General features: G+C 39.2%; 1 protein-coding gene across 6 annotated transcripts in view; it reads right to left on the bottom strand.

Moving 5' to 3' along the window:
• Positions 1-7,793: 7,793 nt before the first annotated feature.
• The window catches only part of dapk3 (death-associated protein kinase 3), a 30,442-nt gene continuing 19,367 nt past the window's right edge, over positions 7,794-18,868 (bottom strand). For all 6 annotated transcript variants that reach the window (XM_069928531.1, XM_069928533.1, XM_069928529.1 and 3 more), the window contains 6 exons: positions 17,831-17,960; positions 16,103-16,151; positions 15,255-15,281; positions 11,693-11,845; positions 11,379-11,424; positions 7,794-10,692 (listed from right to left, as the gene is read on the bottom strand). In XM_069928531.1, coding sequence (XP_069784632.1) covers positions 10,150-10,692; positions 11,379-11,424; positions 11,693-11,845; positions 15,255-15,281; positions 16,103-16,151; positions 17,831-17,960 — 948 coding nt within the window. In that variant the 3' untranslated portion in view covers positions 7,794-10,149. The remainder of the gene's footprint in view (positions 10,693-11,378; positions 11,425-11,692; positions 11,846-15,254; positions 15,282-16,102; positions 16,152-17,830; positions 17,961-18,868) is intronic.

The following is an 18,868-nucleotide window of genomic DNA, read 5'->3' as shown; positions in this document are numbered from 1 at the left end:
GGGTTTCTGAAACTTTTGGGGTCAAAAGAATTGTTGAGCCAGAGGTCCCCACTCCTTCCAGGCTTAAACCTATTCAGCCTAACAGTTAATCTGCCACTGGTTATGGGCCAGGTGGTTGACCTCTCAGTAGGTGAACCACAACTCCCTGAGCTTTAGCATAGCTATGGATGGGGATTAAAAGCAGCAAAATAGATAAGTGTTTAATTGGGGAAGGGATAATTACGATGGGATGGGGCAGAAGCTAGTGAGTAAGTTGGAAACAGGTGTTCAAAGGTACAGAACTGATATGGAGGAAGTTTAGGGACAACTTGTGCTGAGTTCAGGATGTTCCACTGGGACAGGGAAGAGAAGGTAGGAAGAGGGAACAGTGGTTGACGAAACAAGTGAGTCAAGAAGAAAAGGAAGTATACATTAGATATAGGAAGCAGGAAACAGAAAGGAGCTTAAGAAAGTACATGGGAGAGCTTGAAAGGGGCATGAGAAGGCCTTGGTGTTCTATGAGAATATGAAGAACAGAAGGATGATGAGAATGAAAATGGGCCCACTAAAGGAGGCAATGTGCCTGGAGGTAGACGAGAGTGGGGAGGTCCCAAATGAATACTTTGCTTCAGTATTCACAAGAGAAAAGGACCTGGACATGGCAAGGTCAGAAAAGAACAGGCTTCTGTACTCAACAATCTTGAGATTAAATGAGGAAGTGTTGTTTCTTCTTAAAACCATCAAGATTAATAAGATATACCCCGGGTTGCTGTGGGAAATGAGGGAAGAGATAGGCGGGGCTAATGATTCTCAAGTTCTCTTTGGCCACAGGGGAGATTCTGGAGGATTGGTGAATGGCAAATGTGGACCCCTTGAACTGATAGTGAGGGTGGATAGTTGAGCAGGCTGCTTCCAGGAGGATGGTGAATTTTCTTGAGAGCCACTGGAGATGCACTCACCGAAGCTGATCACATTTCATGACACCTGCCTGATAGTGGAGAGACTTGAAGGTATCAACCATCTTCAATTATACACCCTACAGTTAACCTACTCTCCCACCACCCCTAAAATTGGTCCTCCTTTGTCATACTTGTTCTCTGCACCTTTCCCATTTCCTCCAACGTCTAACCCCAGCTGCCCCATGGCAAATCCATGCTTCTATACACCATCCTGGAGCCTGCATCATTCCAATGAAGCAAGTTCCCAGCTGTACAAGGATCCTCACCAACTCCAGGGGCCACTTTTCTTCAGGTTAATATAGGAATCTAAGATTATTAATCAGATACTTCAGGATCTGTAAAATGGCAGTGCTGGCTCGATGGGCCAAAGGGCCTACTCCAGCTCCTATTGTCTATTGGAAAATATAAAGCTATTAAATAATCTTCAGGTGATAAATATCCATTCTTAATTCAACTCTTCAGTACATGTGCCAGTGAACATCTGGGTGATGTTTAATTTCCAAGTGAAAATGCAGTTCTGTAAAATAGTTTACTTGACCAGAATCTTGACTGTCCATCTCTCTCTCCATGAATGTTGCTTGACCTGCTGAGACCTTCTAGTGTCTGATGGTTTGCTGTAAAATAGTTCACCAAGTTGGGAAGGATCAGAACAGAACATGGAAAGTAATGCTTAGCAACCAAAAAAAAACTGTCACATACTCCAAGGGGAGGATTTGCAAGACATTGTATGACCAAGCTTTGTAGTAAATTGGTGATTGTGCAGATGTCTGGATGCAGAAGCTACAACATTTGCTTTTTGTACAATGATCACCACAGGAGCAATGCAGTTATCTTAGTCTCCATAACCCATCAGAGTGAAACAGCATGGAAACAGACCATTTGACTGTGAGCACACTCTACATTAATACCAACTACCAGCACTTGCCTGTCTTGTACCTGAGTCATTCAAATGCAGCAACTGCTTCCAGGCATCTCTCCAGCAGTGTTACAAGAACAGAAGTTACCCATCTGCCCCATTGAGTACGTTGTCTTTCCAGATCAAGTCTTTCCCTGCTTTTATACCCTACTTTCTTCCTTCTACCTTTTATAAACAATATCACATGGAAATTGCAAGTCTGCAATGATTTTCCCTAAATTGTTTACATGTCAAGAAGATCAATCATTTCAGAAAATTTCCTGGACAGTCCTCTAGTTTTCAACCTTAAGATCAGTCCATCAGGACTTGCAGTTCCACTTACATCCTGTTCTTTTTTTTTAAATACTCTCCAAGACTCTTCTACAAGATCATCCAAAAGCTGTCAAAAGTATATTAGATTCACTCAGTTATGGCTTACTTCATGAATGAGCTCACAAGACCAGCTCCAGGTAAACTTGAGGACAGGTGCAATTTGTGTCCAGCATTTGAAATTATGAAACAGATCAGCTAAGCCAGTGGTTCCCAACCCTGAAAATTTTTAATATGTTCTTGCACCCCTTAAAGTAATAATTTATTTAAGAATAAAGGTGAAGGTGACCAAAACAAATTTGTATAATCAATTTTTAATAATATATAAACAAAAATGAAACATATGGAGGAAAACAATTACAAATTAAAAGTTGCATAAACCCTCCAAAAAAATTTAAATTTTCATCCATGCATGAAATTTTTTAAAAAAATTAAAGAACTAATGTTCAAATGTTCAGAAGCCAATTTAAATTGAATGACTCTTGTTCGTTTATTGCTCGAGTTTTTCAAAACGTGGCACTTTGTTGCTGATAGCAAACCGCATGTCTGCCTGTGCACCCAAGCGATTTCTAGATTTTGTCTTGATTGACAAAAGGGCACTAAATCAGACTCGCACAAGTACATCGTCGCGAAGGGGATGAGCACAGTTGGTGCTTTTTCACAAAGTCTTGGAAACATGTCCATTGCCGAACACCAATATTGTTCCAAAGTTTTGCTTTCAAACTACATTTCAAGAACACGATTTGTGCGCAGTTCAATAAGATCTTCCTTCAGCTCTTCATCATCTGACATATTATCCAAATTGAAGGAGTATGGATTTATAATCCATTCTTCAGAAGTTTTCCAGTTCTCCTCCTCCAAAATATCCATCAAATGACTGATAGTATTTCCAAATGATCCACAATTTCTTCACACACACTTGAAATTAGGGACTCATCGTCATAACCATTTCTTCGAGCGATGAAAAATTTGAAAGATTCCCTCTTTTAACTCGTCGACACCAAAGATGTATCTTTTCTTTGAAAGCATTTAACTTTTCGCAGCATTTCAATATGTTTATGTTTTTCTCTTGAATAGAGACACTCAGGTCATTCGTAATATCACTCAAATAGGCTAGCATTTGGTTGAATCCTTGTGATTCCATTTCTCCGGGCAGATCATAGTCATGTTCCTTCAGAAAAGCTTTGACTTCTTCTCGCAGTTCGAAGAAGTGCGTCAAAGCTCTCCCACGTAACAGCCAGCCGACTTCAGTGTGGAAAACCAAAACTGAATGCTCACTTCCAAAATCTTCACAAAGTGGTGGTTCAGAGCACGACCCCTAATCCAGTTGATGGGTCTTCACAGAAGTGTCAAGGACCTTTTTCAACTTCGGAGACAATGTTTTTGATGCCAAAGCATGTGGATGAAGAAAACAGTGGGTACCTTGCAAGTGCAGAATCTCTTGTTTCATCAGTGCAAAAAATCCTGATTTATTTCCTAGCATAGCAGGGGCACTGTCAGTACATACAGAACCAAGAATTTGGATATCTAAGTCATATTTCACAAAGTCCTTCACACACTGGAAGACATCTTTTCCTTTTGTGGTGGTTTTCAGATATTCACAGAACAGGAAATCTTCCATTATGACACCATCATGGACACACCTCACTAATGCGATGAGTTGACTGCAATTTGCAACATCAGTTGTTTCGTCCAACTGGAGAGATTTTCAAGGGACGAGCCCTGATATCTGCGATAACTTGGTCCAAAATGTCCAAACTCAAATCACCAATTCGACTCTGAATAACATTATTTGATAACGGCACTAATTTAAGCTTGTTTGAGGCTTCTTTTCCCAGAACAATTGTTGCCATTTTTAATCCACACGGTTTTATCACCTCTTCTACAATTGTATGGGGCTTCTTGGATTTGGCTACTTTATACGCCACACGGTATGAAGTCATCAGCTGTGGTTTGTCAGCAAATACAAAACCTAATTTTGGAAGGGCTCCTCGATAATCAAAACGGGGATCTTTTAGTTTTCAATGATTCAACCAACATCATGCCCTGCAACATCTGCTCCACCATGCCAGTTGTTAAAGTGTTCTTGCAGCTTAGATGGCTTCAAATTTGCATTTGAAAAGACAGCATCACAAAGCATGCACTGGGGTTTTTGCAGATCCTTCAGTTGTTCCGGTGCAAGTGAAACCAAACTGCACATAATCATCATTTCATTTCCTTTTCTTTGACATAATGAAGGGTTCATTAATAATTTACATAACACAAATAATATAATGTAATTTGCTACAAAACAAGAAGTTTGGCCCCCCCATTTTAAATATCCCAATTTTAAAAAAGTGATAGGGCAATGCCATTTAAAAGGAAACAGCGCTTTGAAACGCACTAAAATTCATAGAGAATATCATTCTATTGAATAGAGAAAAGATAATTTCCCCATCTTTAATTTGGACTTTTAAAAAAAGTACCCTTAATATAAACAAAAAAACTGAAATGTTATCTCGCACCCCTGGTTGGGAAACCCTGAGCTTAGCAGATGCTGAAACTGCAAACATCTGCAGCGCCCTTTATAATGGGCCATCTTTAAACAGGCACAAGTTTGAAAATCCCACAATAGTGTTTAAAAGCTTTATTACAAATGTTAAAAAACCAGGCCTTGGTCACCTTAAACAGCATGGTTATAAATTACTTTGTTAATAGCAAGATATTAGTGTGTGAAGACCAAATTAGTTACAAATAGCAACTAATGCTCAAAGTAGTTTACATAAAAGTATTGGTAGTTTTCAATACATACACCATATGTATTGCAGTGGTGGGAGTGCAAGAGATGGTCAAATGCATCTGTAAACAGTGGAACCACAGTCATGTTAAGGCAAATACCTGATAATCGATGGTTGTTAATCTCTTCCAATTTGGATAATATTAAAAACAAACTCAAGTTTTCCCCATAGATTTTAAGTGCTCCTTGAAACATTTATTTATGCACACTTTAACCGTAATAAACAAGAACCAATGGTCAGGTGAGAAACCAACTAGCAACAAGCATCCAAACACAAGAGCTCGTCCCAAATTGGCGACTCTGAAAATGCATCTAAATTGGAGAACCTCTTGGGTCTACAAGTTTTAACATGCATCTGCTTCAGAGTATATACTCTTTAAACATTAAATTCCATCTGTATTGAGAACTCAAGAAGTGGAAGGTGCAGCAGCACAGAGTGGCTGAGACCGTCAGAAAGCTGAAGAGATTAAAGAGTACATAGGTTCATTGAAGGTGAAAGCAGGAAAAATGGGACCATAATCACCAACTTTTGCTGTTTTGAAAGGAGTGGGTTCTTCAGTTCAATGTACTGTGGAAGAGTTTAATTATGTGCCCTAATTTGCAAGTAATTTCTCAAAGGCTGATTGGCCCATAAAAAAAGTTGCCCATTTGTTCTTCCTGAATTATGCAAAGGAACAGAAGATAACTGCACAGTGCAGGCCCTTTGGCCCGCAATGCCGTGCCGACCTATAGGTGTCGGAGATTTTGTTCCTCAAAAACGTGTCCAACCCATCAAGGTTATATTCTTCACAACTGGAAGGTGGCCTGTGTGGGCACAAGTCTTACTCTTCAAGGGGATTAATTTTCAATATTTTCACAGCAGGTACAAGACAAATTGGGGGTCAGGGGTGGGGGGATTGTTTAGTGACTGGTGTAAGCCTGTGGGAGCAGGGTCTGAGAGAAATAGAAAAGTTTACAACAGATGTCCCAGAAGAGGATTTCGGGAGAGTTGAGGATTCCATGGGTATGAGGAGGTGAGGAACATTTCTAACCGGTTTGAAAGCTGCCTTTTAGTCAGCGGAAAGGACATTTTTACTCAAATAAACTTCCTTTACTATAAAAGAGCTGTAGGAATGAAGCGTTTTCAATGCAAATGGCAAGTCTCTGTGCCTTCAATCGCTGATGAGTCCGCCATGGAGGACAGTGCAGGTTGAGAAGTAATTCTAAAACATCAATGTAAAATAGGAAAAGGATAACGACTGGACTGGTTACAGAATGCACTTGGCCCCAACGGAGTGAGGTTACACCCGAAACTCAACTTGATTAGAATGGCCAAATCTCTTCACCCTCATCCATACAGTCTCAACATTAAAGGCTTGCCGTACCTGCAGAAAGTATCAAGATTTGTCGTAAAACGTTCCATAACAACTCCATTTTCAAGCTGGGTTTAAATTTATACACAAAAGTATCTTGCCTCCAAATTCAAAACACTTTAAACATACAATGCTCAAATGCAAGTTGATTGACTATTAGCTGTACTCCATTTTATTGCAAAGAAGTTAGCTGAGATGGAATAATCAATAGATCAGAGATCTGAGGCCAAGTTTAGTCACTGTTAAGATTTAGAAAATGAGGCAGCCAATTCCTGCATAGCAAGTTTCCACAGGCAATGTTTTGGCATTGGTTGGGACAAGGTAGAGATGTGCAGAAATTGCTTTCTTCTTCAAAGCACCATGGTAGTCCAATTGATCATTTTCTAATTAATTTCAATCCCTAGTATTCAGAATCAACTAATGATATAAAAAAATCTAAGTAGGGCAAGGCGTTGCCATCTGCCATCTCAATCAACTTAAAAGGGGGATTGGAGGAATACAAGGTTTTATTTTAAACTTAAGAATGTTTAAATTTGCAGCAAAGTTTCCTTGTCAGAGATAGCAATCCCAGTAGCCATCTGCCAAAGCAAGGTTGTTCCCTTCGCTCCTGAAAGTCTAGCATTGAACGCAGGCACGGCAGCTCAAAACAGGTCTGAGCCCAGCCGTGGGCAGACAGGCTATTTGATTTTTTCAGGAAATATTGAAGCCCAGATTTATTTTACAATGGGAGTGGCTAAATAACTGGAGGGTCCTGGAACCCTCGCCTGATTTGGCAAAGGTTTGCTGATGCTAAATCATAAAAAGATGATCAACTTCCTAGAGATCAGAAGTAATCCATTAATAAGGTTCCATTCTCTCTGACTGTGCTCAGGGTCGGGTGGTAGTGGGGGAGGGGGTGGGAGGGATGTGAAATCTCGTGCTCTTTTCCAAGACTGCGTACTCATGTGACTACATTTTACCTGTATGACCAAATTTTTGATATTTTCTAGAAATGTACTATGTATTAAAAACTGGCATGGTCAAGTGATAATTAAAATAATTTAAAGGTGCAATTTGTGCTCAGCTGAACAAACGTAGGGTTTTGTAATCAGTCAACACGTGAACACAAGAATTTCTGTCATTCTGTCAAATGAGCACATATGACATGCTCATTTTGGATTCAGGACACTTCCAGCAACTGTCTCATGCCACATTCAAGATTTCAGCCTTAAAAATCTAGTTGGTTTGAATGTGGAAGGTACAATAATTTAGCTCACTGAACAAGTTAACATTAAATATTTTTCTAGAATAGGAAAATGCAACTCCTGATACTTTTGACCACAGGCCCGAAACTAAACAGTTAAATGCTATCTCTGCATTGCACGTCAAGGCAAAATTACAAGGGAAAGACTAGTTTGCTGACAATGGTAACCCAGATCAATCCTGGACACTAAAGGAAAGAATGCAACTTAAAATCCACTCAATGCAATCAAATTATGTGATTCATTTAGACCAACCACCAATTCTTCAAATTACATTTTATATTTCCACAGCTTGGTATCAAGATGTATTTTACCCAAAAGGGTCAAGATTACTTCATGTTGCATGGATATTCATCTCCACAAATTAAGCACATTAACAAGATTTCCTAACTTGAAATTCTTGGAATTTTCAATGTTTATTATTGCATGGAAAGTAAAGAACTAAATAGTGTTAACTGAACATTGAAACTTAACACAAGGACGAGATGAAATGGAAAGTGCACTGTGCACTCCATTCAAGTTCTTTACGTCACACTGAGAAACAGAGTTAACTTGCCCATAACAAAGTTCAAAGGTTACAATAAATAACACATTTTTTTTTTGTATAGCAAAGACCCCGTGAAATACTTCAGCTGCAAATGCTACAAGGGATCAGAAGGGGAGAGAAGGTGACTGCAGCCAATATTACCCACAGTAGCTTCAAAAAAAATGAATACAGTACCATTGACTGCAGCAGGCCTTCTGGTACATGGCAGTGAAACCTCTGCTATTTACAGGCATTAACTTTCTTATGACAACTTGCACAAAGTTACCATTCAATACAAATCTTCAAACTATTGAGTAAAAATGCACCACAAATTTTCAGACCTGGTGGCAAAAAAAAAATTCTATTTGGGGGCCATTCCCAACACATACAGGAGATACAACCCTGTACTTGACAAATTAGACATTTTGATCCAGAAAACTCATTTTCATGTACCTAGTTTGGCACTAGGGGTGGAGGAGAGGATTGAGATTTAATGGTTTTAGGGAACTCTAGAATGTACACATTACAACTCAAATCTGCAAATAAACAATGAATGGATTTTTTGTTAAAGATACCATTTTCTAATTGGTTTAATTAAAAGGGAATTATTGGATTTGTTCACAGATCGCACTTTGCAAGAGGTAGAATCAAGCTCGACCACTTTTGGAATGTTAGTGTGACAGGACAAATGAAAGCCCTTTCAGCTTGAACTCAAGACATCTGCATGGCTCAGGTTGAGTCTGGCTTCAGACCAATGCCTATATTTTTGTCATACATAACATCAACTGACAGAAAAACAGTGGACTTATTCTCTGCCCAGGCTTCTCAAAACCATCTGACACTAAAACTGGAAACTGTTAATTCAATGTAAACACTTAACAAATGCATTTCCATGATGCCTTTGTGTGGCAATTAAAACAGACCGTTTCATAAATGCAAGTCTATTTCATGTCACTCCTCTTGAATACCAATTCCATGTCTTTGACATTAGAGATTCAGTAGATTTTCCTGCAGGCAATAACAATGGTCCCCAACACCCAAATAAACCCGATCAAGTCAACATCTCAAAGGGAATGAGAAAGAGCTGCCCAGTGGACACCTGAGTTTGGACCTGAACTTACAGTTTAAGACTAAAGCAAAAGACTCCCTCAACATCAATCATCACCTCACTGCAAAGGACAAAGTAGGTTGTTCGTGGAGTTTAATATCATTTCACACATTTGTGCTCTGTGTTCCCAAATCAATTATGCAGTCAACTATTAGTGAGAATTACTGATTAAAGACTTACTCTCCCTTCTAAAACAGTGAACTCAAAGCCGGCGTATAAAACAAAGATAACTAACCTTATTAACAAGGGAATTCTTTCAACAAATATTTGGTCTTTCTAAACACTATTGCAGTCATTAATAGAAATCAATAGATCTTTTCAGAAGGTTTCACAATTTCCCCGGTAAATGTCAACTTGTGTTCATAGAAAATTATACGATTTGTTTTTGATTTCTTGGAAGGATATATTCACAAGACTGAGCTGAGAACAACTCAAGTCACACACTAAAATTAGCTCTTAATCAATACACAACTGTGTTCCCTTCCACAAAAGATTCAAATAAATTTAGCAAAACTGGGGATGAACAATAGTTTTAGTTTTTTGTTGCAAGGTTTGTTCCATAATCTCAGTACTCTAGGGCATTGGGTAATTTTGCAGGTAAGGTGGGAAGGAATTGAATCTTGTCCAAAATAGAACATCTTTCCAAACAAACCATGCCCACTATACCATCCCCTATTGAGGTGCTAAAATAAAGCATGGCCATGTTCTCTGGAATTATGATGGTCAAGAGTGAAGGAAAGTAAATGGGGCTCACTTAGAAGTATGGCAAAGGCAATAGCAGCATGCACTGCTTGTGTGACTCAAAACCCACTGACAGGTCATTATCCTCATGGGATTCAAGGTGGAATTTAATTTACATTTAACAATAAACCAATACTTAGGCTAGAAATAAAGACTGAATCAGTTCCTCAAACATGTCCAATTTGGCAGAGATCCTGTTAATGAACTGGCTCAGAGGATCAAGTTCTTTTTTGGAACGACACCTAGCGCATTCCTCCATGTCGGCCATTGTTACCAAACCCTCCTTGCATTCCCTCCTGCTCGACCGACTTCAGGAGCTCCTCAACCCACTTCAGTTCTGCCGTTAAGGCATCGTAACGATATTCTAGTTTGGTGTATTTCCGCTTTAGGATATTGGTGGACAGCATGGTTGATTTGACTTCATCTTGCGCCTGTTTCCTCAGGGTTTCTGTCTTGCGCAACTCATTTTTAATGTGCCCAAGGTCCTGGCTGATGCTTTCATTCTCTTCCTTGTACCAAGATTCCTTCTCGTCGTAAATGGAAACCAGGGCATCAATGTCCTCCTTGAAGGACTTCTTGTTTCTCACCAGCTCCTGAATGCTTTCTTCTACTGCAGTGATTTCTTCTAGGACTTTGGAGAATCTCTCAAAGTTGACATAGGTGTTGTTTGGAGGCATGCTGGAATGCGATTTGATTGTGTACTCCTTGAGGCGAGTGGTCTTCAGTCTACGGCGCTCTGGCTTCTTCCCATTATCCTCCCGTCTCACATTCCTTCTCTTGATCACCTTTGGAAGGTAAAAAGAAATAAGATGTTAGGAAAGGCAATGCAGCAAACCTACGTCACATGCAGTGCATACTTACACATTTCTAAGTTTCACTATGGCAACCCACCTCCCATCTTGCATCCTTTACAAACGGGCTCCGCTACCCACATCACCTCATTTTGTTCTTGCTGGTCTACTCTGGCTTCAAGTTCTGCAAAGCTTCAATTTCAAACTTCCATCCTTATTTTCAAATCTAGTCATCCCATTTCAATAGCCTCTCCTAGTGCTTGAAACTTACAAAAAAATTTGGTTCTTATACCAGAAATCTGGTCCTGAAAAATTCTGGAATTCTCTCCATACCAGTTAACCCTTTCACAAGTTGCTCCTTTTCAAACTCAAAAGTTTTGGTCAACTTTCTAGCCATCACATTTTCATAAAATAATACAAGGAAGCACTTTAGGAAGATCTACCCTTTTAAACAAAGATAAAAGTTTCAAAATTGGAGCAAACGAGCACCATTAAATGAAGATAAATGGTCCCCCAGGGTGAATTAATTTACCCCAGGCACAGCAGAAAATCTTTTTATTGAGCAATACTCTTCAATGGCCATTTGGGAAGAGCACATCCAAATAGATTACTTCCCAAGTGAATGTCAAACGGTAATTATTGAAATTCTGTACGACAGTGCAAATTATTTTTTAAATTACCTTAATCCATGGATGCTCAAGACTATCGCCAATGGTCATTCTTTTTCTGAAAGAAAGGGAAAGGAGATGAGGCTGTACAAATGTTGCCGGATGATCATGTTCCCATATCCCATCATCTCCTCCATCATTATCAAGTTCCCTTCTACCAGCATTGATTCCCCCAGTAAGGCTGAAATCATCAGGTTGTGGGGATAATCCTAGTCCCCTTTGTCAGCCTGAACACCAGACTATTAAAGAGGTTGACATGAACGAAGTACCCAGCAATTCTAAACATCAACTGCTTGAGCACCTGCAAGGTGACAAACATTTCTTACTTGGGGTCTTTCACCAGAAGCCTGCGGATGAAATCCTTCGCCAGTTCACTAGTGCTGCTAAAATACTCTTCATCAAAGTCGTAGTTCACAGCAGAAATATTTGTTAGGGTTTCTTGCTTGGTCTCACCAAGGAATGGAGAAGCACCACTCAAACTGGAAATTGTGAAGAAACATATTCAATATCAGTACATCATTTCACCAGCTGCCTCTTATGAAGATACCTTTAAGGAAAAATCTTTCAACCAGGATGAAATCAACCAATTTAGCAGGAAGGCCTCAGTCATAATCAATTGGCAAGGCAAATAAATTAGAAATTATATTTCTGATAACGTTTTGAAAAATCTGAAGCATGTGAAAGATCAGTGGAACAAATGCAATGTTGGCCACGTTATCTTACTGCAATGTGAAAGAAAAAAACTATTCCAAGTAGGAAAAATAATACATTAGCTAAATATCAATCAGAATATTATTAAAAATTATTTTGAGATTCAATTACATGGGGTGTCTTGAGAAATGAAGAACAGAAATGATCAAGCAGAAATTATAGAAAATGAGAGTACAAAGAAAAACAAAGGTTTTTTTTTAAAAAACCAGAAGATATTTAGTTAAGCTGATTGACAAAAAAAATTCCAGACAAGATTAGAGAAATATTAGGCAGTTGCTATCAGATTCCATAAACCAATCCAATTCTTACAAGTTTTCAACAAACAATATCTACAATGGAGCAGCCAGATCACCTTACAGTGGAGGTGCATAACCTCTGCAGATGGCCCATCTGTGCAAGTTTCACATTTGTCTCGGCTCAATAACGAGCATTTCCTGGCCAAAAAGTGTGAACACTGAAGTCCTTGAGAATACAAACATAACCAAGCAACAGTAAAACACTGCTAATTAGACAAGGTATGGCTGAGAATGGAACATCATCACCTCCCAAAACAAGGATAAAGGGAGCTGACAGGATTGTCCAAACAAGCGCTTCAAATTTGAAGCAGCTTGAAACCTTCGGCACTGCAGCATCCAAATTTGTTCAAGACTGAACTGGCACAGAGTCTGAAAAAGATTGCAATAGTTTTGAATGGATTTTACAATATAATTCTTATGTTGCACATGAAAATGACAAGAGGTCCAATTACAAACGCCATCGTGTCCACGGTACAGCTGTGAGAGCTTCAAAGTCACATTCAAAGACTCTGGAATTACAATATCAAAAATTGTTAACTACCAAAAATACCTGGGATCTAAAGTTTAAATGTCAGGGTGAGATTAAAAAAAATTCCTGAAATTTAGAACATGAAAGGACAATTAATTGAAAATTTGAGCATACTCAAGCCAAAGATATTAAAGTATTGCTGCTGTCTTTGGATGCAAGGACTTAAAAAGAGCTAGGCCTTTCACAAGCATGCGCTTGTGAGCAAAAATTAGAACACATCCATGTTTCGTCCACTAAATTTTAAAATGAGGATTAGTCAGTTCTGTTCTCCAACGTGTATCAAAGGATACAAGGCACAAATCTGGAATTTGGTCATAGATGCGCCTGACAACAGAGATCCTCTTGTTATCGATCAACTTAATTACCAATTTTTTTTTTCCCTTGTGGAGATGGGAATTTGGCATGCAACTTCAAAGTACTGGCCAGATATCAGATCAGAAAGATTCAGAACGAAAAAGATGGATATGATTTGAAGAATTAGGAACAGAGCAAGAGTTGAAAACGGCAGTCGTTAGCAAATATAAGAATTGGCAACAGGCAGAATAGAATGTGAGCTTTAAGCGTGGAGAAAAAGGGAAGCAGAAGTAACCAAGCAAATGAACCACTGCCATATTAACACTTTAATTTGTACTTGAATCATACAGCGCAGAAATAGGCCGTTTGATCTATACAAACTAATCTCATTTACTATTTCTTGATTGCCAATTCAAAGTGCTCACCTAGATTCCTTAAGTGTGAAGAGCGTATACAGCACAACCGCTCTCTGGATGAAAGAACCCTTTCCTATCCCTCAGTCCAAGGGAGAGGTTTGCGCCATGTCAATTTTGTATCTATCAGGTGGTCTCCCAGCCTCCAAGGAAAATAAAATCTAGACTCTTCTCATAACCAAAACATTTCATCGGAGGCAACGTCCTGGTGAAGTGAAACACGAAAGTCTGCAGACACTGTGACTGCAATCAAAGCACAGATATGCTGGAGGAACTCAGGTGGTCTTGCAACATCCATATATTAATGTCATTTTGGGCCTGAGCCCTTCCTTAAGGAAGGCCGAGTTCCTCCAGTATTTCTGTGTAGTGTCCTGGTGAATCCCATCTGAACCCACTCCAGTGCAATCGTATTCCTTCCAAGACTGTGGCAACCAGAATTGCATACGATATTCCAGCTGTGACCTAGCCAATACTTTAGGCTATGACAATACCTTCCTGCATTTGTATTTTATGCCCTGTTTAATGAAGAAAAGCATCTCAAATGCCTTTTTCACCACTATTTGCTTGTACTGTACCCTTTAGGGGTTTTTGGGCTTGTACACCTTTATTCCTTAGAATAGCCATCCTACCCCAATTAGACAAAAGTTTATCACCTCACTATTTAATTTCCACTTGTTATCACATTGCCTAATTAACCAGCTAATCAACATTATTCTGTAGCTAAAGAGTACAGTCATCGCCACAATTTTCCATTTATCGCCAACCTGCTCATTCCACCCAGATTCACATCCAATTTTGTAAACGACAAGGGTTCGAGCACCAATTGATGTGACACACCACTAGTCACAGGCTTCCAAAGAATCCTCCCGCCTTTAGCCTGCTTCCTATTGAACTTTGGTTCCAGTTCGCCAACTGGCCTGGGCTCTAAATCTTTCCAACCAGCTGGGACCTAGAAAAGTTTGACTGAAGTTCACATAAACCACAGCAACACTTTCATCATCTATTCAAAAGAGCTCAAGTTAGTCCCTACACTTAAACTAATTAGCCACTCCTTCCATTTGTTTGCTGGGACAAAAGGAAGTTGATTTAAGATTACACCACAACCCATGTCATAAATACCAAACCAAATGAATAAAAATAACCCACAGAACAAAACATCCAAATTAGGATTTCTATTTGTATAGAGTTAGCCAACCTCAAACAGAATTAATAACTGGTCACTAAAATTGGCCTGAAGGTAGATTTTTTTTAAAGGAAACCAACAAGGTTTCTCATACCTGGTTTGTATTCAAGGATTCCCATTTAGAATAGACATGGGAACCAGGGTCAAATGGAAGCAAAGAAAATGGGAAAATGTCCAGGAACAGAGAAAGAGAAAAAGAACAAACTCTCACTTCTAAAGTAGAAGCCGATGACCTAAGCACTGGATACAAGGCTGCTGGGGGGGGGGGTGAGGTGAGATATGAAAAAAAAATCATTAACAAGTTGATTGAGTTGCAATCAGTTGCAACTCACCCATGCTCTCAACTAATCGTTTCAATTGCCTGAAAGGAAATTTTAGGAAAGCCAAACAGGAATTAAGGATTTAGTTACATCAGACTTTTTAAGGAGTTGAAGCACAAGATAACAGCACTGATATACTTACAGAATGTAAGTGATAACACCAATGCTCCTGCATGGGAAGAAAAAATATATTGGTTAGATTTAGTACATTCAGTGCAAATCTCAATTAACCTTAACTGATACATGAGATTAATTTAGAAAGAAAAATCAAGACAAATCACTCAGAACAGATAGCATTGTAAGAATTACAGTATTTATTTAGCAGAACAGCAAAATGAGACAATTGGTTCAATAAAGCACAAGAGAATGCTTAAATTGACAATGACATTAAGCAGCTTTTCACTATAAAGTCGATCACGGTTCAACAATTTCTGAAATTGTTGCATCCAGTTTGAAAAATACCAAGTGTCCATGTTATGCAGAGCATTTTCAGAAGTGCTCGTTTTCTCTTGTAGGCCAAAAGAGAATAGCACTGTTGAAAGTTACCCAAGTATAGAGATGATCTGAACCCCTAAGGCAGCATGGTTGGCAAGGCAGTTTGTGCAACACCTTTACAGGGCCAGCGATCTGGGTTCGAATCCCGTGTTATCTAAAAGGAGTTTGTACATTCCCCCCCGTGTCTGCATGGGTTTTCATCAGGAGATCCAATATCCTCCCACCATTCGAAACATACTGGGGTGTAGTTTAATCGGGTGTAAGTTGGGCAGCATGGTCTCATGGGCCAAAATGGCCCGTTACCGTGTTGCATACAATTTTAAAATCTCCAAGTTGGATACCCAGCTGAGACACCAACCCACACACAAAGAATGATTGGTTGCAAGAGCTAGACTGCAGCATAGATTAATGGCTTCAGGAAAGAGAAATACTGAAAGGCAGAAGGATATAATATTTGTTTTTAACCAAAATAGTGTAAGTGTGCAATGAACTTACCACATGTCTGCTTCTAAAGCCAAAGGTTCATAATTGACTATTTCAGGGGCTGAAAAGAAAAGAAAATCGTGCTATTTATCAAGAAACTAATTTAGCGAGATATGACAGGAAGTGAAGGGGGATAAACAAACGATGTAAATTATATTGCCAATATTCAGTAATTTCTTTCAAAAATACATAATAAAAATGCAGTTATTTATCATTTCTCCCTATGAAAGGAGCTAGGAGGATATTTCAGACATTAAAATTGAGATTTATTTTTTTAAAAAGCGTGTGGTGACATGAGCCATTGTAATAGAATTGTAGATAAAGGTAGGAATTCAACTGAATAGGGAAGGGGAATAAAACAGTTTTTCCACACAAACTCCAATAATTGTCAATATTATTATCAATGACATACGCATTAATTACATATCATATGTTAATTCTTTAGTCTGTTTTTAATCCCTTTCTCCCACCCCCAACATTAAACATTCAACACCAAACTAATTATATTTACACACAATGACCAAAACACTCACAACAAAGGTATGAAACTTGTATTTTGGGGATTTAGGAGTTTGTTGTGTCACGGCACCCAACGCATAGGCTGCCTTCCTTTTTCCGTAGCTTTCCCTGGATAGAACAAGTTGGACCCCCTCCTCTCCCTCACCAATGGAGGGGCAAATTGGGAGGGCAGGCCGGCGAGGCACAGACGTTCGCACTACAACTGTGCCCCTAAGCAGTTCAAATAGGACTGACATATCTTCAAGAAAGCACCATATTGTTTCCTTAGGATGTACGTCATTTTCTCCAGGGGAACACAGCTCTGCATTTCTGTTTTCCAATGTTCAATACTCAAGTAGAAGTTGAACTTCCAGGCAACTGCTATGCACTTCTTGGCCACCGCTAACGCGATCATGACAAATTGAATTTGAAATTTGGATAGCTTCAATGCAAGGCTTACATCCAATATGTTTCCCAACAGGGAGGGCTCTGGGTCCTGAGGGAATTCTTTGCCTATTTTTTCCCCCCAGGGCTTGGCCCAATTCCAACCAAGAGAGTCTCACTTTGGCACATGTCCAGGTTGCGTGGACAAAAGTGCCACAATGCCACCTTCCGGTTTAGATCTGTTCAGTTTTTGTGGCGTCAGGTACAACCGGTGCAAAAAATTGTATTGCACCAACCCGTACCGCACATTAATGACTGCAGTCATGCTGATCCGACACAAATCAGTCCAGCACCGTTCATCAATCGATATTCCAAAGTCCGACTCCCACCTTTGCCTTGGCTTATCAAGGCCTGGCTTCGGGCCTTCCGTTTGGAGCAAGAAATGAACTTCTGCCCAATGCACTTTTTCAGAAACGCAGGCGACATCACAGGTGACTGAATGGTGAACAGGCTTGAGGGGGCGAATGGCCTACGAATTCCCAATTCACATGTCTGTTGACTATTCTGATCTAGATCGATCAAAGTAAAGGAGTATAATTTTGTACTCTGGCCACGAACATAGCTCAACTTCACCTGGACAACATAATGAGACAGTGAACTAGGATAACACAACTTGCATCTGAAAACAGTGCCAGCTTCCATGTAGCACGTAGCTGTAATTTACCTCCTCCGTCATCTTCATCATTATTAGAATCTTGGACATTGTAGTCTTCCCCTCAAATAAGACAGTTAAATTACTTTGGCATTGTATTACAATCATTTGGATAGCTAATAGAATCTCAAATAACCAATACTGACCAACAAACTCAGGGGTTCCAAAGATGTTTTTGAATTCATTCCCGTCCTCAATTTTATGTGCAATACCAAAATCGATCAGCTTGATGCGGGGATTGGGAACATTTTTATCCAGAAGCATAATATTTTCAGGCTGGGAAAAAAAGATTTTAAATAAAGTTAAGATCTTTAAGACAGAGTATAAAATATAGTGAGCAAATTTTTACCTGATGAGTAAACTTAGGACGAATCCTAATTTTTTAAAAAAATATTTTATTTGCGATTTTCATAGACTCACAAAGCTCAACAAATTATTCAATCTTTCTGACATTCCTGTGTATATACCGAATCAGTATTTATCCCCTCCCCCATAAAATTATACAGTCAAGTAATTTATGTTAATACAGACATCAATGGGGCTATTGAAACCTACAAAATCCTAAACAGAAAAAAAAACTATGGAAATGAATCCTAATTGATACCATTCGGAATATACTACAATGACATTTTCCAATCTATCCAAAACTTTCTTGGGAAAATCTAATTCTTTCTTTTTAATACAATTGAGGAGGGTGGGAGGTGCAGTTTCAGCCTGAGGGAAGTTCTGAAATACTGCAAGGAAAAATTAGTAGTACAGTGGCAACACAACCAACAATATGCAGAAGATGGAATAACCTCAACTCTCACTGCATTGTTTATCATTCTGATACCAGTTTTATGGAACCCTGCTTAATGAAGGACATTGAAGGGTTGATCAGAAAAAAGGAAATGATGAGTCATAAAGGTTTAGAAGATATAGGAGGAAACAAATTAGGAAGGCAAAAAGAGGCCATGAAATGACCTGCACCGGGAGTATCAAGTACCCAAAACCAATTTGGTATGGTAGAAGATAACCAAGGAAGGAACAAGTCCCCTCAGGGATCAAGTACATAAGCTATGTGTGGAGTTCAGAGGAAGTGAACAGGATAGCAAGTGACTACTTTTCATCAATGTTCAATCAGGAGAAAAACTCAAAGGCTGGAGAGTTAAGGAATGGATATTCTGAGGTTCTGGAGCACATCT

The sequence above is a fragment of the Narcine bancroftii genome, chromosome 3, assembly GCF_036971445.1.
Source record: "Narcine bancroftii isolate sNarBan1 chromosome 3, sNarBan1.hap1, whole genome shotgun sequence".
Taxonomy (NCBI): domain Eukaryota; kingdom Metazoa; phylum Chordata; class Chondrichthyes; order Torpediniformes; family Narcinidae; genus Narcine; species Narcine bancroftii.
The sequence above is the reverse complement of the archived record's forward strand: the minus strand, read 5'-3'. Positions and strand labels throughout refer to the sequence as shown.